This window comes from Clinocottus analis, unplaced genomic scaffold, assembly GCF_023055335.1.
Source record: "Clinocottus analis isolate CAN_PGR_092001 unplaced genomic scaffold, fCliAna1.0.p SCAF_20, whole genome shotgun sequence".
In the NCBI taxonomy this organism is placed as follows: domain Eukaryota; kingdom Metazoa; phylum Chordata; class Actinopteri; order Perciformes; family Cottidae; genus Clinocottus; species Clinocottus analis.
Window position 1 is genome coordinate 7,049,527 of NW_027175932.1, and position 24,645 is coordinate 7,074,171.

The 24,645-nt window shown below is 43.9% G+C and overlaps 3 protein-coding genes across 9 annotated transcripts in view; all 3 read left to right on the top strand.

Annotated features, from left to right (window-relative positions):
- The first annotated feature begins 1,147 nt into the window (after window positions 1–1,147).
- On the top strand, window positions 1,148–2,983 carry LOC137791241 (E3 ubiquitin-protein ligase TRIM21-like). The gene has a single exon (XM_068585950.1). It carries the CDS (start codon window positions 1,157–1,159, stop codon window positions 2,981–2,983), a length of 1,827 nt encoding a protein of 608 aa, XP_068442051.1. The 5' UTR covers window positions 1,148–1,156.
- A 1,655-nt stretch (window positions 2,984–4,638) lies between these two features.
- On the top strand, window positions 4,639–6,522 carry LOC137791857 (E3 ubiquitin-protein ligase TRIM21-like). Its single transcript, XM_068587049.1, has one exon. The coding sequence runs from the start codon at window positions 4,648–4,650 to the stop codon at window positions 6,520–6,522; it is 1,875 nt and encodes a 624-aa protein (XP_068443150.1). The 5' UTR covers window positions 4,639–4,647.
- A 2,744-nt stretch (window positions 6,523–9,266) lies between these two features.
- The window catches only part of LOC137791370 (ELKS/Rab6-interacting/CAST family member 1-like), a 102,038-nt gene continuing 86,659 nt past the window's right edge, over window positions 9,267–24,645 (top strand). For all 7 annotated transcript variants that reach the window (XR_011078028.1, XR_011078029.1, XR_011078030.1 and 4 more), the window contains exons 1-4: window positions 9,267–9,525; window positions 17,715–18,537; window positions 20,299–20,376; window positions 20,504–20,659. Coding sequence is in view for 4 of the 7 variants with exons in the window: in XM_068586262.1 (XP_068442363.1) it covers window positions 18,031–18,537; window positions 20,299–20,376; window positions 20,504–20,659 (741 nt within the window). In the remaining 3 variants the exon portion in view is untranslated. The remainder of the gene's footprint in view (window positions 9,526–17,714; window positions 18,538–20,298; window positions 20,377–20,503; window positions 20,660–24,645) is intronic.

Below are 24,645 nucleotides of genomic sequence, written 5' to 3' on the forward strand. Positions count from 1 at the left end.
CCTGCTCTAGACCAACCTTTTCGTCTACTTTGTTGTTTTAGATCAGTGTCAATGGTGCGCTGATGGCTCCATGTTGTCTAACAGAAAATAAAGAGAAGTAGGCCGAGGTATCTACCAGAAAATATAACGCTTTAAATCCCTGCATATCAGGACTGTGGAGTGTATAATTATCTTTCAGTGTGGTTGCTACTTCCTGATCCAGCGTAATTAAGGGCGAGGCAGAGCCTCGATCGTGTTACCAATAGCAAAGCGATTCGTGGACGTATCATATACTCATAGAACTGGGGTTACCGGTTCATAAGTACCATTTCTCAAGAAATGAAAGAGCGTGCCTCAAGTGAACCTACTTCATACACAACAATCAGTTTCTACAGACAACGCAGACTGCTCGACAGGTAACGTGCTCTGATACTTTGATCTTAAACATAATTTAAAATAAACCTGTGTGTGCCTGTGTCCAGATGAACGATATTACAAAGATGATAAGGTTATTAAACGTTTAATCAGGTTGACTGACTACAAATGTGATTATTTCTTTGTTAATTGTATTTTACATGCATGACATGTTGACCGTTGAGCTCAAGTGTAGGTTTCCTCTACCGTCACGGCAGCGATTGCTTTCCCTCTGTTACGTCAAAGCAGACTCAGACGAAACAGTAAAATGACTGAGCTGTCTTGTATATAAAAAGAACGTCCACTCGCAAAAAGTAGGACATGCTGTTGTTATTTTTTCTGAGTTAAGGGCGACTTGAATCTTCGTAATGTAACGTGAGGCGGGCCAAAAAAACGCAGAAATGACTGTGTGAAGTAACTTCAGATTACAGTAACAAACTAATACGCTATTGGCATCTTGACAGAGCACTGAAATAATTAGGAAATCCAGGTCTGTATGAGGGAGGAGACCAAGAGAAACCGAGGGTGTGTTCAAGAAAACCTGCCAGCGAACACGATAGGTTCACAGTGGCCGTTACCATGATAACAGAGCCAGAGTTTATGTTTCCCTTCGTCCCAGAGTTAACTAACTGCTTTCTGTAACAAGGCCCTGGTTTCCTGGAAGTAGGGGCCTACAACTTAGTTCATGACAGACCTTTGCACAATGTATTGCCTACATGCTCTGACCTAATATAATTATGAAACGTGTTTCTCTCATGTAGACATGGCCTCAGCCAGCAGCCTCCTGTGTGATGAGCAGTTCCTGTGTTCAATCTGCCTCAATGTGTTCAGCGAGCCTGTTTCTACTCCATGTGGACACAACTACTGCCAGAATTGCATCACGGGGTACTGGGTCAGTAGCGGCCAGATAAAGTGTCCCCTCTGTATGAAAAGGTTCCGCAAGAGACCACAGCTCCAGGTCAACACCGGGTTCAGGGATATGGTGGAGCATTTCAAAAACATGAGAGAGAGGGATGAAGATGACATCATTCCTGTCAAACCAGGGGAGGTGCCCTGCGACATCTGCCTTGTGCCGAAGGTCAAGGCCCAGAAGACGTGCCTGGTGTGTTTGGCCTCGTACTGCCAGCTTCACTTGGAGCCTCACCAGAGAGTCACAACCCTTAAGAAGCACCAGCTGATAGACCCTGTGTCAAACCTGGAGGACAGGGTGTGTAAGAAGCACGACAAAATGTTGGAGCTCTTCTGTCGCAAAGACCAGTTGTGTGTTTGCTTCATGTGCTGGAAAGACGACCACGCAACACACGACGCCGTCCCGCTCGAGCACGCGTTCAGAGAGAGGAAAGTCCAGGTGGACTGTGTGACGTCAGAGATGAAAATGAAGGAAAACGCGAAATCCAAGAGTATTAAGGAAATCAAATACTCAGCTGATCAGAGCAAGAAAAAGTCTGAGAAAGAGATAGCGGACATTGCTAAGGTTTTCGCTGCTCTGGTGGTCTCTAGAGAAAGACGGCAGGCCGAGCTGATTGAGGTGATCCAGAAGAAGCAGGAAGCTGCACAGAAGCAGGCTGGAGACCATGTGACACAGCTGGAGCTGGACGTAGCTGAGTTGAGGAGGAGAAGATCCGAAATTGAGCGACTTTTACAAAAAGAGGACCATCTCAGTCTTCTCCAGAGCTGGCCATCTCTCTACTTATCTGCAGACACTGAGGACCTATTCGACCCTCAGTCCCACTCCAACCCTCCATGTACATCAGACCTCACTGACCTTAGTCAACAGAGTTATGTGGCAACAGTGAAAAAAGCAGTGGCTCAGATAGAAAAGACCCTCAGTTGTGAGATGGAGATGCTGATACATAAGGTCAGGTTCGATTGTTGTGAGGCCACTGAACAGCCTGATGCAGCTGAAGGACAGATGCCTGATGGGTTTGTTAGAGAAGTGTGGACTCCACCTCGGGACAAGCTGATGATGATTCAGCAGAATGATGCGGTGGATGTGACTCTGGACGCCTACAGAGCCCATCAAAGACTCTTAGTGTCTGAGGATGGGAAGCAACTGAGATTTGGGCACGGTCTATCATTTCTTTCTACTTTTCTAAGTAGAATATTTCCATTCGAGGGCTACGTTCTTGGGAAAGAAGGTTTTTCCTCAGGCAGGTTCTACTATGAAGTGCAGGTTAGTGGGAGTAGAGGTTGGGTATTGGGAGTGGCCAAAGAGACCATTACCATGGAGAAACTTTACACTACTTCCGCTGAGGAGAGATGCTGGACACTTTATGGATCTTACGATTTTTGCCAAACCTATATTCCTATGACTGCGATGAATGCCCGCTCGCAAAGGCCTCAGACTGTTGGTGTGTTCGTTGATTACGAGAAGGGAGAGGTCTCCTTCTATGACGTGGACACCAGGAATGTGATCTACTCACACTCAGGATGTACCTTCATCGAGACAATACCAGCATTCAAAGGCTTTCTCTATGCTCTGGCTGGCGCACCCTTACATCGCAGACCAAAGCTTTACCCGTTTTTTGTTATCTTTGAAGATGATTTTGACAACACGCTTGTAATCACTCCTGTCGCACACCCAACTTAAGGTGCCATATCAAGGAAACACATGTGTAACTTGTACCGTAAGGTAACAATAGCAGGATCCAACATTACAAAAATTACCATGACACTCATAATACTCAGTTTAAGTAGAAATGACTAACCGCCTGCTATGCAAAATATATCTATCTTGCTATCTTATGACTTTTTTTTTAATCTTAATATACAATTCTGGGCATAGGATATACATCACTTTATATTTTGATCACACAATGTGGACCCTATTGACTACAGCTTCCAGATGATATATTTTCTTGAATGCAGGTTTTTTTGAAGACCAAGTCATCTGGCACTATGCAGCTGATATGTATTGTACAGTTTAATAAAAGTGCATTTCTTAATTTGCTTTTCAGATCGTTTTGTTGTTGTTTCCTCAAATTAGATTGATTGAGTTCTGTTGGAGTGTCAGATGCCTTTCTCATGACCAATATCTTTGTTATTATTATAAAAGGGGGGCTTTTCAGTCTTTCAGTACAAGGCTAAAACATATACAAGCCGCAAGCAAAAGGTTTCGCTGATTGGCGATGACTTTGAGGGGATTACCCAATGCAGCAAAGGCCAGCTCTGGTAACTTTTTCCAGGAAGAGGAGGGAAGAGGAGGGGAAGAGAAAGGGGAGGGCTCATGTGTCGTTCTTGAGAAAAGGAAACCACACGCCTCAAAAGGATACTTTCGCTGACCGTTAGAATCCACAGACAATACAGACGTCTCGCCAGGTAAAGTTGAAGTGCTCTGATTCTTTTTTTGATCTGATTGAAATGTACGACACTATGTCCTGGTTCCCTGTGAGTATGGAAGACAAAAAGTATGGCTTGGCAAACATTTCACATCAAATACTTTTCACAGCCTGTGTTTGGATGATAAATACCACTTAGTTATGGAGTTAAGGCTAGTACAGATCCAAAAGCTCAACTATCTGTGCTGTGTTCGACAATGGCAGGATCTATTAATGTTGTATTCTTCAAGTGTCAGACACCCGTGTTTGTTACAATTCCAAAAGCTTTTGTTTTACTGACCAAACTGAACGACTATCACCAGTCTATTTAAACACTTCAAACTCTTTCAGGATGGATAAATAATCCATCCTGACATATCCATACTGGCAATTTCCGATCGATCATCTCACTGAAGTTCTACATTTTCATGAAGTACCTTTTACGTCTAATGGACTACAGGCATTTCTTTTGGAGATTTTTCCACAGGAAGTTTCCCCCGTGTTTCTGTTTTCAACATTATTTGATTTTGTACCTCTATTGTCCACTATCATATAAAGGCATGAAATGTTACAAACATATGTATATATAAATTTAAAAAGAGTTGAAGCTCATTGTAAGCTTTCACTAAAACCACTGACGTTGCCAGAAATTGTTTTATGATAGAGTTTAATAAGTGGCATGAGCCAATGAGATAACTAATGTACACACCACAGTATGTGAAGGTGTTCTGGTAACAAACTATATTACACACTAAATCCAATCTAAAGTACATGTACAGCAGCATTTTATGAAAGTCTCCCACCTTTGTACAACCACAGTTTTACTTGATTGTGTCACATGGACATGGAGAATAAGAAGACCAACTGGATTTACGCTATTTTGGGTGTTTCGTAATTGAAAATCCTAGTAATAAAAGCATGTTTCTCTCATGTAGACATGGCCTCAGCCAGCAGCCTCCTGTGTGAAAAGCAGTTCCTGTGTTCAATCTGTCTGGATGTGTTCAGCGAGCCTGTCTCGACTCCATGTGGACACAACTACTGCAAGGCTTGTATCACAGGGTACTGGACCAACAGCGGCCAGATGCACTGTCCCCTGTGTATGAAGAAGTTCCACAGGAGACCACAGCTCCAGGTCAACACAGGGTTCAGGGATATGGTGGAGCATTTCAAAAACACGAGAGGTAGGGATGAAGATGACATCATTCCTGTCAAACCAGGGGAGGTGCCCTGCGACATCTGCCTTGTGCCGAAGATCAAGGCCCAGAAGACGTGCCTGGTGTGTTTGGCCTCGTACTGCCAGCTTCACTTGGAGCCTCACCAGAGAGTCACAACCCTTAAGAAGCACCAGCTGATGGACCCTGTGTCAAACCTGGAGGACAGGGTGTGTAAGAAGCACGACAAAATGTTGGAGCTCTTCTGTCGCAAAGACCAGATGTGTGTTTGTTTTATGTGCTGGAAAGACGACCACGCAACACACGAAGCCGTCCCGCTAGAGCACGCGTTCAGAGAGAGGAAAGTCCAGGTGGACTGTGTGACGTCAGAGATGAAAATGAAGGAAAACGCAAAATCCAAGAGTATTAAGGAAATCAAATACTCAGCTGATCAGAGCAAGAAAAAATCTGAGAAAGAGATAGCGGACATTGCTAAGGTTTTCGCTGCTCTGGTGGTCTCTAGAGAAAGACGGCAGGCCGAGCTGATTGAGGTGATCCAGAAGAAGCAGGAAGCTGCACAGAAGCAGGCTGGAGACCATGTGACACAGCTGGAGCTGGACGTAGCTGAGTTGAGGAGGAGAAGATCCGAAATTGAGCGACTTTTACAAAAAGAGGACCATCTCAGTCTTCTCCAGAGCTGGCCATCTCTCTACTTATCTGCAGACACTGAGGACCTATTCGACCCTCAGTCCCACTCCAACCCTCCATGTACATCAGACCTCACTGACCTTAGTCAACAGAGTTATGTGGCAACAGTGAAAAAAGCAGTGGCTCAGATGGAAAAGACCCTCAGTTGTGAGATGGAGATGCTGATACATAATGTCAGGTTCGATTGTTGTGAGGTCACTGAACAGCCTGATGCAGCTGAAGGACAGATGACTGATGCAGCTGAAGGACAGATGACTGATGCAGCTGAAGGACAGATATCGGATGGGTTTGTTAGAGAAGTGTGGACTCCACCTCAGGACAAGCTGATGATGATCCAGCAGAATGATGCAGTGGATGTGACTCTGGACGCCTACACAGCCCATCAAAGACTCTTAGTGTCTGAGGATGGGAAGCAACTGAGGTTTGGTGAAGGTCCACCATCTCAGACTACTTTTTTTGAGAGAAGATTTAAATTTGCTCCCTACGTTCTTGGGAAAGAAGGATTTTCCTCAGGCAGGTTCTACTATGAAGTGCAGGTTAGTGGGAGTAGAGGTTGGGTATTGGGAGTGGCCAAAGAGCCGGGTATGAGGGAGGCCCTTTTCACTACTTCCCCTGAGCTGGGATGCTGGACACTTCGAGGATCTTACGACTTGAACCAAATCTATTTTCCTGCAACTGATGCGAATGCCCGCTTGCAAAGGCCTCAGACTGTTGGTGTGTTCGTTGATTACGAGAAGGGAGAGGTCTCCTTCTATGACGTGGACACCAGGAATGTGATCTACTCACACTCAGGATGTACCTTCATCGAGACAATACCAGCATTCAAAGGCTTTCTCTATGCTCTGGCTGGCGCAGCCTTACGTCGCAGACCAAAGCTTTACCCTTTTTTTGGTATCTTTGGAGATGATTTTGACAACACGCTTGTAATCACTCCTGTCGCACACCCAACTTAAGGTCAAGGGAAATACATGTGTAACTTTTACTGTAAGGTAACAATAGTATAATCAATAATCATAACACTCATATCCTTGGCTTTTTGTTTTTCTAGCCATATTGCAAAAAAAGTCAGAGATTTGAACTAGAAGTGCAGGTGAGATCATGTGCCTGACAGTTGGTGATGAGGTGAAGTTCAAAGTTAGTTCAGTTTTGTACTATATTTCCATATATGTTGTAATACCTGTATCTGATCTCTTTAACCAGCGTTCATGTCTGTTTCTCAGAGAGATAGTTGATAGTGACATTTAAAAATATTTTTGATACATACATGTTAAAACTTTATGGATAGGTCAATTTATTGAAAATGTAATGAATAATACTTTTGATGATGAATTAATCATTTCAGTCACTTTTAAAAATGACATTGATCCCTTTTTTTGCTTCTCAAATATGAATATTCGCCTGCTGATTGTGAACTTAACATATTTAGTCTTTGAACTGTTGCTTGTACAAACAGCTATATATGTCTGTATTTAATCAGTTTGACTGGGTTTAGTCTGTGAGGATGTGCCAAATTTAAAATAGAAATGGCTAAGCGGCTACTAAGCAAACTTTCATTGTTTTAGCTTACCATTTTCCACCTGACCAGGAGGTGGCAGCATTCTTTAACCAGTGGTCAGGGGTGTTGCTCAGAGAAGCTCCTGTAGGCAGAAACAAGGAGGGGACAATGGCGTCATAAGAACCCAATTCCAGCTTGGATTTTGAATTGCTTTTAATGGATATTTTTAACCTTTATTCAGTTAACATTTTTATCATTTCTTTGACTACAAAACTGCCAAAAATCTATTGCTACAGCTTCTCAAATGTGAATATTTGCCCATTTTCTTAGGCTTTTAGTTTTGAACTGTTCTGACAAAACAAACATTTAAAATGTGTTACTTTGGGCTTTGCTCAGTTGTGATGAAACATTTGCGAGATCAAAATAGTCAAGAAAACTATTTGTAAGCTGAGGCTCACAGCCGGTGGGGATGAATGAACCCCAACTTTTTCTCACATCAATTAAAGCTTTTAAGAGTCATTTCTTACAATTGTAAAAATATAGTATGTGTCTTTTTTATGTTTTGATCACATTTTGAGAAACCTACTGACTTCAGGGTTCTACTTTAAAAGCTTTTACTGAACACCAAGACAGCTGGCATGCTTGGCCAAAATAAAGAGTTCTTAAAACCAAACATGTGTTATGAATGTGCTATGATTATGTATGCCTTGTACAGCTTAATAAAAGTGCCTTGGGGTGTCAGGTCCTTTTCCCACAGGCAGTGTCATGTTATGATTATAAAACACGTAAAAGCCACCAGTAAAAGTATCCACTGATCTGGTTATTCAGACGTTTCAGAAGGCAGCGCTGGTCCACCACTATTGGAGTTCTTCTCTCAAGGGGAACTTTAGCCAGCAGACTATTTATACTTCAGCTCAGCTGTCTGACTGACTGACTGGCGCCCTGGGAACTGGGACACTGTGTGTGTGTGTGTGTGTGTGTGTGTCTGTGTGTGTGTGTGTGTGTGTGTGTGTGTGTGTGTGTGTGTGTGTGTGTGTGTGTGTGTGTGTGTGTGTGTGTGTAGTTGGAAAAAAATTCTGTATGGTGGTTGTGTGTTTGAGAGACCTGGCCCAGGGTGACCTGCAATGAAATATGCTGCAAATTCTTGTCAGATGTATGTAGGTCATTTAATCATCAAACACTGAGTCAGAAGTTTGAACATGAAATAGGTCCAATGAATAGACACAGGAACAACGTATAAGCATCATCGCACCAAAAGGATGAGAGGCATCTTCTGTAAGCCGGAGGAAATGAAATAAATAAGTATAACTGATTTAAAAATATATTTAACATACTGAGTGTAATGCAGGTTTGCGGTTAAAAAGACATTGCCAAATCTACACTTGAGAGGTATTTTATTGAACCATATAAATCCAAACTGACCCACTCAGCTCACTGAAGTGAATTTATCTCCGGCCATCATTTCCTTCTGGCAGCAACCTCTCAGACAAATTAACAGAATAACAACACTGTCCAATAGTTAAGAGCTACTTATCGTATATAGTCCATTTCATACCACTTTATATTTCTGCTTCACCACAGTTCAGAGGGAAATGTTGTACCTTTTACTGTTTATGTAACAGCCACTTAGTAACTTATTAATATAACAACTTAATATAACAGTCATGAGGGGCATAAGTTGACATTGAGTAATTTCCCTTTAAGAACTTAAGGTTTTGTAAATATTGCATACTTTTACTTTAGAAACATTTTCAATGCAAGACTTTTATTTGTAATAGTTTTTTTTTATTTCTTTTTTTTACAGTGTCTTACTACTTGTATTATTACGTATGTGAAATGAATACTACCCTTCGTTGAGAAAACAAACTACTAATTTAGCTGAATTGTTTATTGTTTATTATGTATTATCCACATACGATTCTCACATACTGTTTTACAGAGTGAAAACAACGGTCTTTCAAAATAAAATATGGCAGAATGATAAATGGAAAACACGGATAACATCGTATAAATATTAAAAAAAATTCCATATAAAAATGAAAAGTACATTTGGTTCAATTGACGGATTAGCATGCACGCGACTCAGCCTGGGAGAGACCATAGGGAGAGACGGGAAGAGGAGGAGGAGGAGGGGTGGGTATACGTCTCGGGGGCGCGCTCTGCACCGTCGTGACGTCACGGGAGCGCCCGAGCAGTGGGGAAGCCGCCAGTGGTAGAAGCTGGCAAAGACGGAAAGGAGGGAAAGACAGACGAGAGACAGATACGAGACAGGAAGACCAGCCCGACGAGAGACAGCGCTTCACCTCGGCTGACTGTCTGTCACGTTACGAAGCGTCAGCCCGAGCTTTGACAGCAGCAGAAGAACTGAAGTGATGTGACTTGCCTTTTTTTTTTAATTTTAATTTTTTTTAAACACAGAGCTATTTCACAACCGAGGGACAGCAACGTAAACACAGCCGCAGTGAGTATTGGAAGTTAGCTGGCAGTCTGACTGTGTGCGTGTACACATGCATGTGTTATTATACAGGCCTACGTTGTGTGCGTGCGTGTGTGTGTGCGCGCGCGCGTGTGTCGTAAGCATGTTGGCCACTTCTACGGTCAGCCTCACGTGTGCGCGTGTCAGTGTTTGTGTGGCTCGTCGCAGTCACGTCTGAGGGATCAAAGCACCGCCGGCGATAATGATTAAAATGTGATGCCTCGCTTCGAGGTGCAGCAGATCCCAGGTCAGCTGTGAGAGCTACCGTGGAGCCTGTTATATTCCCGCAGGAGGGGAGAAGGGCTTCGGCCAGACATTCAGACAATTATGATACGTTTGTGTGTGCGGGCGACACCAAAACGACAATGCGAGCCCATTCAACAAGGCATCCTCCTGTTCCGCTCAATAAACCAACTATACGACCAGGGGGCGACCCGGAATAACCATAATAACACCGTGTCTCGTCTCTGTACCTCCAAATGCGATTATCAATCTGCACACACCGTGTTGCAGGCTGCAGAAGTGCTGCTGACAGCCCTGCAGTTTCTCAAAGCCACACAATCGCGATCACAATCCTATAATATCCTCTTTAAAGCGCCGTTTTAGTGAGATTGTATCCATTTATAGTGGGTCCATCTCCTATGATGTCACTAATATCCCCGCAGGGACCAGAAGCGTGTCTGTGGTAGTCGATACTAAGTTTCATCTCTTCGTCAGTATTCCCATGGGTTTTTGTTGTTGTGTTGTGGTATTTCTAACAAACTCTCCACTCTCAAGCTCTCCTATCCGGTTGTTTTGCTCTGAACCCGTTTCAGGAACAAATACGTGCACTTGTCTAAAATCGTGTTTCCAACAAGCTGCCATAGTTCACAGCCACACGACCTGCCGGCTGGCATGACAGACAGACGGCGCGCGCGCACAGCTCACGCGAGCGCGCAGAGGAGGACGAGCGGTATCTTTGCGAGCCAAATCAATGTGATCGCGTTGATGAAGGCGCGGGGAAGGGGAAATCTGCTGCGTGTGTTTTGCAATGCTCTCGAAGGCAAAAAGGGGGTTGGATTGAGGAGGGGACGCCGTGATTTCCTCCGTGTTCCGCCCACAGCTCTGTTTCTTTGCACCGCCCCTCCTCCGGGAACACCGAGTGAGGGAACTGAGCGGCTTCCTTCCACTCAGATTGTTGTAAACACTGGACATTTTTAAATGCCCTAGCACTGCCTGTGGGTGAACGCGCCTCTATTTTGCCACTGGATTTGAATTGCTTCTTCTTTTGTTCAAGAGTTTGCTTTAATAATCATCTTGTAAACGTATTGCTTGTTCTAGTTCTGAACCTTGTGCACAGCCTGGTAGACCCCCTGAGCCCCCTGGCTCCACATCAAAGGGGCATATTTCTCCTAAAGGGCTCAGCACTTTGCAACAACATGAGCAACTTAAGATGACAAAGACAGCAGGCCTATAGCTCTTTCACACCTCTTCCCAGAACTCACTTTGACTTTGAAACCATTATCTCTAATTTGCCTTGTGTGCTATGTATTTATATCTGTATAGACTGAAATACTCTTTAGGGGATGTTTGGGTCACCTTCGCAACTCACTTCATCCTTATTTAACCTGGCAAGTTGACTGTACGAGCACTTTCCTTTTAACAGAATGAGCCTGGGGAATGTTTCACTCCTCTCTTCCATTAACCACGACACACACTCCTGAATTAGTTTTGTGCTTCCCTGCCTTTCTGTTAATTGTCGAGTCTCAACGGTACGTTCTTCATATTTGCTAAGTAGGCAGCAGCCAAGATTAGATAAGTGTGCAGTGTGAGCGTGTGTGTGTGTGTGTTTGTGTGCATGGATGTGTTGGGCTTCTTTGTGTGTCACGGCGTGTGTGATTGTAATGTGCGTTTTGTTTTCACGGCCTGCATCTCAGATTAATTTCCTGTGGTACACAATAGACTGAAGCTGATGCTATCTGTCCCTTATCAGCACTGTGCTTTCCAGTGTCTGGACCATATTATATGTCTTATCCACAGAGTGGACTAGTGGCACAGAGCAAAGTTACAAGTAGCACGTCACTCTGGTGAGCCAAACGCTGTATCTTGCCCAGACATCTTCTGCCTAATATTTTCTCTCAAGTGTAATCGGTCGCTCAGTTAATTGAAAAATCTCCCTTATTCCAATGTCGTGTGTGCTGGATGAGCTGATTGTTGCACACGGTCTGATGTAGGCCAAATTGAACCACAAATCAACTTTTACAAGTGCCACTGCCAATTATGTTTAATAATTGTTTTTTTACACACAAATCCTTTAGAATCACTAATGTGCTGCTATTGGGTTAAACGTGTTTAAATCAGCACAACACTGTCACAATGCTTACTCATCAATATCTTGCCCAGACATGGAGACAATATCTTGTGTCTGCATGCGGAGCAAACCACTAATAATACGTTACTCAAAACCAAACGGCAACAATGCATAATCTATGTTTCACACATCGTTGTAATAATTCCTTGTGAGAGGAGGTCCTAGATGACAGAATGGGGAGAACAAACACTTTGAAACATGTACTGGAGAGACTGCAAAACAACGCAAATATTGCATGAAAACCTTTTGTGCATCTTCAGTGCATAGGAGTCATACTTGGTTCTTCTCATGATTTCTGTCATGTAATTCATAAAGCAACAGATTTCTTTCCTGCTCTAGTCCAGTTTCTCGGTCAGCCAACTCTTATTGTCTCATAATTGTATATTTATGTAACATTATACATTTATCGGATTGTTTTTTATCTTCGATAGCAATCGTCACTGCAGATCTGACACAACTTCTTTCAATAATCCCATTGCATAATGGTTTAGCAAAAAAAACAACATCACACATATGTAATTCCTAGATCTTAATATAGATAAATGGCCCTGAATGACACACAAGCTGATAGTTATACTATTGGGTTTGATATTGTGCTCACCGTTACACGTTTTAGGACGTTTTTCAGAGATTGTATGTTGCTATCGTCACGATAAAGCAGCTGCGAAGGTTAAAAAAAGCTGACTGGTGAACGGCGGGTCATCCCCTTACGTCTTCAGACAGATTAGGTGCAGAGCGAGTTCGGCTCTTCCCTTCAGCTGCGCTGTCGAGTTGACTTCCAGTGAGACGTGTGTTACCCCAGACGGCACCAGTGAGTCCTTTCCAGCCACATCATATCACAACGAGCCTGACAGAAACCGAGAGTAATGGAGGATAATAATATTAGGGATGAGTGTAATGTACTTTTCTGAGCCCCAATCCTCAGGCGAGACACAGACTTTGTAAAATACGGCGTCCTTGCTGAAACACCGGCCGGCTAAGTATAGGTTGAGTGGTGTGCATGTGTGTGTGTCTGTGTGTTGCATTGTGCAGTGTGACAGATGGATGTGTGCTTGTCACATAAATAGAGCATGCTGAACACCTTCAGGAATGCTGATGGAGAAAGAGAGAGAGAGGCGGTGAGAGGAAGTGAAAGCATCAGTGAGACGAGCGAGAGCCGGGGAGGGAATGGAGTGATGAAGAGCGATGGGATGAATAAATGGATGTGCTAATAGGCATCTGTTTGCCAACAAGTGCGCCTTATTAACTCAAAACGTATCAATGTCAAGTTTTGAGTTGCCTCTTTATCTGCAGCCATGCCCGGAAAACGGCCGCAAATCCTAAATCTGTTCCCTGCCGTGCCGGCACATACTGAGTACAGTACGTGGCATTCGACCACGAAGACTTTCTTGGTATACTCGTGTGATATTCTGGGATTTTGTGAGGCCTGAAACAACATTATGTGTGTGAGGAGTGTGTGGAGGGAAAGACGAAGCATGCAGAAGGGCTGTTAGTAACAGTCCAGGGAGGCAGAGGATGAAACGCTGGGCGTTGTGTGTGCTGTTGTTTCCTGTAGACATAAAGGGGATGAGGGTATTTTGGTTCCTAAGTTCACTCCAGGGCCTGTTTCAGGATCTGTTCCAGTCGCCATCAAAGTTGTAGAAGAGCATTTTGTGGTTGGATATTCACAGTACAACATGTGATAAAAGGGAGATAAGCTGTAATTATAGATGGCCTATTCAGATACTTGCAAACATAACTTGTTTTTGGTCTGGATATTAATCTGATTGAAGTGAAATGATTAGTCAATTAGATTGTCAGATATATATGTAATCGTGAAAACTTAAAACAAAGCAAAAATGTACTTACTTAGTCCATGTACTTAGTCCAACATGTTCAGTTTTTCTTTGTCCTCTTTGATATTAACCAAATAGGTTTGCCATGGTCATTTATTTTTATGAAAATAAACATCTGCAGCGCTTTATATTGTCACAACTGCATATTTAACAAGGACATCCAATGCACAGTGGCACACCAAATAACATTTCATAGTAAAGCGTGAATTTGACAAAAGAAAAGGCCTAACTCAAGGTCCTTCTGCTACGACGGCTGTGAGATGGGTTTGAATTCTCTGGGAAAAGTTAGTAAGTGGACCTTGGGTAAAGATTTTTTTGGGGTCAAACTACTGTTTCCAAGGTCAAGAAAGAACTTCCATGAACTCTCAGTGTAGGACTGTCAAACAGATGTTTCTAACAGCAGAACCACGCTGCTTTTTCACATTTGTGTGAAAGGACAAGAGGGATGGTGAGCCTCTTGACAGATGGGTTTTGGACCGTCATATGCTTTTGTTTTCCCCATTTTATGATGCCAACTGTGTCATAAGTATGTGTGTGTGAGAGTTTTGAAGCTTGAGGTTGTTATTACTACTTTCATCTGACTCTCAATGCTGTTTGCTATCTCTCACCCCGAGCCCTCTCACAGTCTAAAACCACCACAAATAAGTCTGTGGTAGTTCATTCATGTGACCCTTAGACTTGAACTGTAGTAAACACAACATGGTGTGTGATGCTGTTTCCATGACGCCCTCAAGCCAATACAAATAAAAAAGAAGTGTGTATGTTTAGCCGTGTGATAGATTTGTGATCTGTCCAGGCTGCTGGGCCTTTCCCAATGCATGCTAGGAAATGATCCAGCTCGCTGCGAGCCCCAAACAAGATACGCAGTTCTAAAAGTGGTCGGATGTGTATTTATTCTCCGGCGACTCTTCCAGACGAAAGCAATGTCCCAGCAAAAATAATGTTGTTGCTAAATTGTGATATTTTGATTGTCGCTGCCCTTCAGTAGGACAGCAGCAGCCCTCGGGGTCAGTTTGCGGATCTCCGCTGGGAAAATATGAGCAGGGAAAGTGACGGTTCTTTTCAAAGATGCCCTTGAGCGAGGCTCTCGACCCTCCAACCACGAACGCCAACGTTTATGAGCAAATGCCAAGGTCGGTCGTCGCTGAGTACGAGCCATGTGTGTTCAGTAAATAGACAAATAAAGGCTGAGACATACTGTGCATGTTTTGCATTATCGAGAGAAATAGGACATGCACGTATATTACGTGCAGGTCAGCAGGTCCAGAGGGGAGGAGGAGGAGGAAAAGCCCTGAACACACACATCCTCACTCTTCAGGCTCATATTGGTCTCAAATGAGGCATTAGATGTGTGTGATGTGTGTGATGTTTGTGACAAGATCACTCACAGCCAGTGAGCTGATGTGTGTGTGTGTGTTCATTTGTTTTATCTCGATGCCTTTTGCCGTCTGTAGATCTGCACATGTGCACAGTTTTGCTCTGTGTGACTGTGTGTGTATATAGGTTCATATACTGTAAATAAATATGTTTGTGTGTGTGTGTGTGTGTGTGTGCACGCATGTGTGTGTGTGTGTGTGTGCACGCGCGTGTGTGTGTGTGCGCTAGAGGCAGGGTCCTGGCCTGTTTCTTTCCAGGTGTGTGTTTTTGGCCTGAAGGGAGACACAGCAGATGGTCCCTCTTTGCGCATGAGTGTGTGTTTGTGTGTGTGTGTGTGTGTGTGTGTGTGTGTGAGTGAGAGACTGGTTGTCAGTAATATCTCTCTGGCCAAAGATCTGTGCAGCAGAACATCAGTTGGAATGATACCTCGCTGCAGGGCTGTTAAAGGTCTGGGTCGGGACCCCGAGTAGGGCGTGCAGGGAGTTTAAAAGGGGTCGACCAAAGGACTGCACAGTTAAACATGCTAGAAATAAAATGTGTTTTTGTTAGGAATTTGCAAGAAGCCACATGTTGAGGGAAAAATAATCCAGACAACCTATACTCAACAAGAAATGTGAAGGATGTCTCGTCTAAATGTCTTTATGTTAAAACCATCACACCCAACCAAAGTGTGTGTGCAATATTTCAATAAATGAATACTTGTGTATGTTGTAGTTTTGGGAATTAGCCTGGATTGTTAACATTAAAGTGAAGCTCCAGAAGTTTCCGTTCTTCTGGGTGCTGAATTATGAAGCGGTTTAGTTCACTTTAGTCTGTTCTTGCAAGGCGAGAGTGCGGATCAGATGGTGTGTCCCACGGGTCATGTGTCCACTGACCTGTGGATGACATCACTGTCTCCAAGGAGACCCAAATGACTGAATGAAGACTGTTGAGCAGATGGGCATCAATTTTAAATAGTAAATGTACCTTCTTTTATGCAGCGACTGACTCCAGAGGTAACACCCAAGGTTGCATATTTTACATATTGTTAGTATATTGACCCCACATTTCGACATTCTTCACTGACATGACAATCTGAAACTTTGCCCATCGTTCTAATGCTGCACTGTTGTTCTCGCAAACAAGTTTGTGCATTGCATGGCTACTTCAGGGGGAGATCAGCATTCGCAACAGACAGCTTGAATTCTCAGAAGCCTCTGACGCATTTATCAGCAACACGTGAGCGCCAGTGCTCATGAATTGTGTTCATGTTTTTGCCAAGACAGTAAAATCTTGCTGATTTACGCCTTTGAAATGGATTATTTTAATTATTTTCGCAGCTGTGTTCATTACTGTTACAAGGTTTCTTTCACCCGTTTGACTTAATCCGTTTTATTATTTAAGTTATTCATGTCATCTAACACACACACACACACACACACACACACACACACACACACACACACACACACACACACACACACACACACACACACACACACAGACTAATATCAGGCTCTAAACATTTTGACATCTACTATCCGTCCAGTTTATAATGTAGCCCTTTAATGTAGACTTTTTTTGTTCCATGTTTTTCTTTCCATATTAATATTGCAGAATCAAATTGTAAGCACGATTGAATTGACTTGATTACAAAGAAAAGGATCATTGTATTTTAGTACATGTAATTCATTCAGGAGAAACTAATAGATATTAATTATTTATAAACGTTAGATCAGCTGATTGGATGCTATCCGCTATCGCACAGCTTATTACAGCTGCAGGACAGTAACTGACGTGATACCTGGAGGTATCTTGTGATCCTGAGAAGAAGGTGTTGTGTGTGGTAGAAGTCACACAGCGGCCGTGTGATCATAGGAACCGACACATCAGCTGGTGCTTGTGCCCGTAGAGTCTGTGGACTGAGCGTATCAGCCACTGTGCCTTGTGTACATGTCAGTGTGATGGCAGTAAAATGACTTTCTGGGCCTCTTTGATGAGCGACAATGAGTCATTGAAGAGGTCAGACTTTGCCGATCCTTTTGACTTTTGATTTAGCGCCACAAGCACGTATGAGGTTGATCTTACCGAGTGGAACATCTCTATATCTGCACGATAGCTCATCCTTGTACAAACGTTCATGTTCCCCAGAGGGTGAAGCCTACTTGATTTGGTAATCCTCGAGTAGCACAAGCAGGTTGAGACTCGTCGTTCAGAATGTCTTGACAACTATTGGATGGGCACTGATTATGGATGATCAAGCACAAGCAACTTGGTGGAGACGTTCATGGTCGCCCTGAACCTCTTACTTTTCATCTGGCGCCATCATCAGGTCCAAATCTCAACGTTACGTGGGTTCATCTGTTTAACGGTTCATCTGTTTAACAGAAATGTCAACGTGATATTCTATGACATCAGTGCATCAGTAACTTTGACCAGTCAGCTGCTTATTTAACTTCTGGTTTGCATTGCAAGTAAATACTGTACACACAGAGATGAAACCAGTCTCAAATGTAGATCAAACTGAAACCAGAACCTGGTAACAATCCAGTGTACCTCTTTGTACTTTAAGTGCAGAAGATCTTTGTTTCCCTGATCACGAAGTCTTTGTCTCTTTCTCCCTTTCTTTGTAGGTCATCCCTTCACCCCGGGCCTCGTGGATTTACTTGCTGCCTTTATCTAAAGGGATGCCCTATTGATTCCTTCCTAACAAAGCACATTGATTCCAGTGAGGTTGTTGGAAAGGCCTTGATCACAGCTATGTCAACACTGCATCGGGATATTTCAAGTCAAAAGGGACTACAGTAGAAGATTTCTTTTTGGGACATCCATCTTCAATTCTTTTGAGTTTCTGTATAAATTCAAGAATGTATTTTTGATTTGCTTGATTTCTTCATTTGAAGCGGACACCTTTTCGTCTCCCTAGTATCCCCGCCGTATTCTCTCACTATGTACGGTAGCTCCCGATCCGTCTCAAAGCTGGACGTTGTTGGATCCAATGGCAACGGGTCAGGCTCAGGTTCCGGGTCCGGGAGCCCCGGGCGATCCCCGCGCCTCCCGCGCTCTCCGCGCCTTGGACACAGGCGGAACAGCAGCAGCAGCTCCACCGGCGGACTTACCGGCTCCTGTAAAACACTGTCCATGGAGAACATCCAGTCCCTGAACGCCGCCTACGCTACGGGCGGCCCCATGTACTTCATCGACACCATGGAGGACTCGATCGGCATCGGGAGTCTGGGCAGCGGGCTGAACCCCTCGCAGCCCAAAAACACCATGACCCTGGGCAGGGCTGGGGCCAGGATCCCTTATGGGGTCAGGGCGGCCATCATGGGGAGCAGCCCTAATATAAACACGGGAGGGGGCGGTGGTGCGATGCCCAGTGACGCGATAGCATTTGGGGGAGAGCTGCAAAACCATCCTGCCCAGGCGGCGACTGTGCCTCACTCCATGAGACAGGTGAGGCGCCGCAGTGTTTTCTTCTTTTTATTGCTGCAATCTTGAAGTGGGTTGTGGGCTGGATGTTTTTTTTTTTGTTGTTGTATTGCAGCAGTAGCATCCCTGAATCTCCACTGGTTGCCTGGCAACTTCCTGGCAATGACAGGACTCTGAGAAGTCCCGGCGCCCGGCCGAGAAATAGTCCCGCACACGATCTGGAGTAGTTGCTCTCAAATGAACTTTAGAATAGGCCGATAAGGAATGTGTGGATAAAATTGACTCGGGGTGTAGATGATGTTTGTTTCACCTTTGAGCGATGACTGAATGAAGATTAAAAGATCCATTAAATTGCACTCAGAAGGCAACACAGTTACCCCCCTGCATGATGTACTCGTGGCACTTGGGGATTGAAGGCATTTTGGCTAAATTGAGCTTACTGTGTTATGGGTTAACATGCTCTTAAGTCACGCCTCAACTACATAACATAAGAGCTGTGTGGGTATTCATACAGTGTGTTTAAATAGACTAAGGTCGGCCCTCCTCCTCCCTCTGCACCATTAGTCATAACCTGAGCGCTCTTCTCTCCTTCCTTCTTTCTTCCTCTCCCACCTCCAACTACTTCTAATTATTCCTTAAACAAAAAAAAAATCTTTTGTGTTTCTTTACTCTTATTTCGCTTTCTAGCTTTTCTCTACTCATGTCACATTTGTGTAATGTGTGGTACATTATTGGGGAGGATACTATTCTTCCAAAGCTTTAGTCTCTTATCTGTAACGTTCAATGAAAACCTTAAAATGTATTCTACATTTTCTCTTCCAGGACTGAAAGATGTCCGCCAGAAACCTAAAAGGAGTTTCCCAAACTAAAGCAGAGTCTGTTTATTGTTAAAAATTAATTCAAGATATTTTTAATTCTTCGGTACGCTGCTGTTGTGATGTCAGGATGAATTAAACATTTGCACGGGGAGCATTTCTCATTAATACTGAAGTTAGGTGTGTCCTATATAAAAAGAAATCTGCTCATCAATCGTCTCAAAGTGCTTCACAAACAGTATGTGAGTCTTTGATTCTGTATTTCATATCTGATATCTTAGATTTCTTTTGACTTTGCAGCCCCAGCAGTGGCTTTCAGGGGGAGAAGTTCACTCCCGAACCAACTTAATTCAATGAACTCAATATTAATGTTATCACTTTATTAAAACACTGTAAATGATATGCTTTTGAGCTGCTACTGGAAAGAATATATCTTACAATAAGGCTATGAAAAAATGTCAAAAACCCTTGCACTTTGCTCCTCAGAGGAGAATAAGAGCTTTGGGACGGCCGTCAATATGGCGGCACAGAACAACTTTCAGTTCAATCGAGGAGCGAGGAGCAAGGAGCAAGGAGCAAGGAAACGACACCTTAAGAGACTTGGGACGTACCCAAAGTCAAGTATTTGTAGTTGAAGTAGCAGCTTACAGACACAAAATATAAATAACAGTTTGAAGACACAATTGTTTAGTTTTTATCTGTTTTTACTTTTTTTTTTTTTTTACCTTTCTTAAATTAATCGTTTGAGTGTTGTTTATGATTGAGTGCTTCCAGTGCTGCTAATATAATATACAATGGATCCCTCATATCTGACGTGACGTCAACGGGGCTGTCCACGGGGAACGGACACAGTGCACCACAAAGGATGTGCTGCTGCAACTGAACAACTGAACCTTGTGAGCTTAGCTCGTGTGACAGACGTCACATTACACTAACGTCTCACACTTAACCTTTCTGTGTTTGTTAACAGGTGAGAGACGGTGCGATGTCGGACCTGCAGACGCAGTTAAGAGAAGTGCTGAGAGAGAACGAACTACTGCGCAGAGAAGTAAGTACACACACACACACACACACACACACACACACACCCCTCTGAAGACGCTCCATTGATGTTATGAACAATATCAGTGGACAAGTTGAGCTGAGTTGCAACGTTTGATGTTAATTTCTTTCAGCTGGAGGCTAAAGAGTCCAAGTTAAGCTCCTCTATGAACTCCATCAAGACGTTTTGGAGTCCAGAGTTGAAGAAAGAGAGGGCGCTGAGAAAGGACGAAGCCACAAAGATGTCCGTGTGGAAGGAGCAGTACAGAGTGGTGCAGGAGGAAACACAGGTAGGAAAGAAGCGTCCGTGTGTGTGTGTCTGTTTGCTTGTTGCTCAGAGTCAAAACGCAGTGATGAACCGTCAGAGGATGGAAGGATCAAGATGTCAAAAACAATACCCTTCATGTCATTGCCATCGCTGCTAATCCAGGAGATTTAAGAAATCCAAGTTACATTTAGCCCGAGCCCAGTGGATTCTAGTTTCTGCTTTGGGTTAACCATCTGTGATTTTGTCAGTAACGGTCGCTGCATTGGAACGGCACAAAGGGGAGCATGTCCCCATAATTTTATGGACCGCCGTGGTGGATTTGTCTCCCGGCCGCGACGCAGCCTTGAAGACGGGTAAGCGGATGAAGCGGGGCCACCTGGTTGGGGACTCCCAGCTGTCTGTTGGTTCAGAAGCCATCTGGAGGAGACGGAGACGCAGCTAGTCTGGCAGGAGGCTGTAATATTATACAAGACTCGGTTTTGCAAACACACACCCGCTGCCTCACAGGGACTCATTTCACACACTGTCATCTCGAAACCGGGGCAGAAAGTGCGCGGTCCTCGCGACATTTCGATCCATGCCGGGCGCTCTCGTCTCTGCATGTGTGCGCACGTTTGAAATTATTTAGGGCTTTGATGCTGCTCCCAACACTCCCAAGACAAATTTGACGTTGGGGTAATTATATGTGTGAAAACACTTCAGGTTGTGGGATTACATCACCAGATATTAAATCACTCTCTAAGAAAATGTACTGGCACTTTAGGCCGTGTGTGTGAACATGTGTGTGTGTGAGTGTGTGTGTGCGTGGGTGTGGGTGTGTGTGCATCCATAAATCTCGGAGTCTAAGTGTGTGTCTTGTGTGTGCACACGTATTCAAAGGGATGCTAGGGAGAACAAAGGAACAGATGATACGTGGCTCAATCTCTCATAGTCGGCCTCCTGCCACTCGAAACATCCTCAGCTGCCTTCACACTTACACACACATACACACACACACACTCTCTCTCTCTCTCTCTCTCTCTCTCCATCTCTCTCTCTCTCTTCAACCCGCCCACTTTCATTCCCATTCTTTCCCCAAGACTAATCACACCCTTTTAACTCAAGGCATCCTTTTCATTTCCTGATCGCATTATCCCGCCACTTTCTCTTCAGTTTCTCATCTCTGGCCTTTTCTCTGTCCCCTTGCTCCTTTTTTTCTTCTCTCTCTCTCTCTCTCCTCTTACTCATTCCTCTTCCCTTCTTCTATTTCTGTCATCACATGGTGAGTCAGCTCTTGCTTGCCTCCCTCCCCCATGCCATCCCTTTCTCTCTCTGTCTTCGCCATCATCTCCGTGTTCGAAATCAAAATTAAGTTACTTCCCAGTCCTTTTTGGGATTTGTACGCATCCACAGACAGATAGACACACACTTATGCACGCACGCACGCACACGCACACGCACACACTCTCACACACTCTCACACACTCACACATGCACGCTGGGTCACGCCTCTGCTGAGGAATGCACATCTCACTTCCAGCCTCTGTCCTACCTCCTTTCCTTCCACCCTTCCTCACTTATTCGCCTACTTCTTCACGCCTCGGCCCACTAACTTCACCTCGCTTCCGCCCGCCTCGTTCTTCCTCTCTTCCTCTCTTCACTCCCTCTGTTTAATTTCTTTACTCTCATATTTTTTACTATGTGTCACCACATATTCAAATCCAGAATAACCGACATTCCAAAACTCATGTTTGTACTTGTTAGGCAGATCCAATAAAGAGGGGATGGTTTAATAATCTACAACACTCTCAGACTTATAAATGCCACGTTGTCTGCTGTATAGTTTGATAAAAAATATCTCAATTTTTTTTATTCAATTTTTTTTTTAAATTAATTAATCATACACAAGTGCATCATATGATTATTTATTAATTTAGGTAATTTATAAAACAATAATAGCAAACATTTGCTGGTTCCAGGACAAATGATTTGGACTGTGTTGATGTCACCTTGTGCACTCGGATCTGGATGGGTATTTTTTTTACTTATCTCTTAAAATGAATACATTAATAATAAAACATGTAGACATTAGTCGATGATTAAATTAAACAAGGCTTTGAATGTGATTTCTCGACAGTGGAAGAGTTTGCTGTGATTAACTACTCTGTGGTTTGATACTTTTCAGAAAAGTGTGTGTGTGGGGGGGGGGGGGTACAAATTCATTTCTCAATCAGATTAAATGGGAGGCTCTTTTTTTTCTACCCCGCTGAGCTTTGAATTATCATTCTCTACCTCCATACTGCCAGTTGCTTTCTCTTGTCTCGCTTCCCATAGCCACTAATTTTCTCCACTCATCGTCGCCTCACTCTCTCGTTCTCGCTGGCTTCTCTTCCTCTCGATCTCAGCATTTCACTCCCACTTCCCGACTCCCTCTCTGTCGCGGTTCCCCCCGGCCTTCCCTTCCCTCTCCTCGCTCTCCATCTGGGCCTGTGGAGCGTTTTTTTTTTTCGGCCACGGGACTCGTTTCCGCAGCACAGACACAGGCAGGTCTAGTAAATCAATCGATGTGAACACGGACGCCCGCTCGGTTTATCCCCGGTCACTGTTGTCACTGCCGTGCTTTGGTTTCAGCTGTGTGTGCCAGCGTGTCCCCCCCCAATTCGTTCCACCTGTTTGATCACAGCAGGTTAAGACGGTGTTTCATGCAGAAAGAAAGAGAAGCACACAGAAGTAAAGAAAAAAGAAAAGAAAAAGATGAAGGAATGTCTGGAATGCCGAAGGAAAGCTTTACTGTCTTTTTTTTCTTTCTGCCCTTCTTTTCTTCTCTTAGTCTCTTGCTGCTCGACACACACACACACACACACACACACACACACACAAACACACCTTTTGTCTCTTTTCTCTTCAACCCTCTGCTCTCCAAACAGTGGTCGGTTTGCATTTAATACATAAATACTCTCAAGCAGAAGGCAAGCGGCCGTTAGCATTCATGATGGTAACCATAACATCCAGGAGTTTATCTTCGCGTCACTGTTTCCATTCTGTTACCGTACTCTGCCTGAAATAAACCCGTGTTTTAAAGCTAAAATGACACATTGCCGATGCTGTTATTTTAGGTCTCAACTCTAAATGAAGCGATCACAACGCGATGTGACGTGATTTGCATAGTGAGCACACTTGTTAATGTACTTTGTCCGAGACAAATTCAAGAATTAGCGCTTTCTTTGATGCTTTTGAACAGACTGTTGGACATGCTTCGTCCCAGCACTGAATCACACCAGCTGGACAATAAGCACTCTGTCTGTCCTTTTCGGGGGCTGCTACATTCAATCTATCATCTACTGTACTCCAGGCGAGCCGTCTGACGTCACAACCGGCATGTGTGCGACTGTGGGAGTGTGTGTGTGTGAGAGAGAGAAAGAAAGAGAGAGAGACGGTGCATATGTTTGAAAAAGAGGATTGTGTGGGGTCTCATTCATGTTTCAGGTGTGTTTGAGACTGTACATGAGTGTGTGTTTATGCAACATTGTATGCGTTAATTTCGACATAATGCTATTACTGAGAGAGAGAGAGAGAGAGAGAGAGAGAGAGAGAGAGAGACAGAGAGAGACAGAGAGAGAGAGAGAGAGAGAGAGAGAGAGAGAGAGAGAGAGAGAGAGATATCAGGAGGGAATCTGTGCCCTTGCGTGTTTGTTGGCGGGCTTGCTTACGTGTGTCAGGACAATTGGGCTTTTTGCATACAGAAATGTGTGTGTGTGTGTGTGTGTGTTTCTGGAGGCACACATTACACAGTTGCCTGCATGTTTAGAATTGTCTTTTTGTATTTGCATGTATAAACAGGGCATGACATGAAGGCAGACACGCATGCATGTTCCTGTGCATGGATCGTGCGTGTCGACATTTGTATCAAGCGTGCATGTTTTTGTTACCTTGCAAACAATTTGTGCATCGTCTAATGGCAATGGAAGTGGTGTGATGTCAGGAGTTGTGCGCGTGTGACTGAGAAAGTACAGCAGCCAGTGGCTGTTG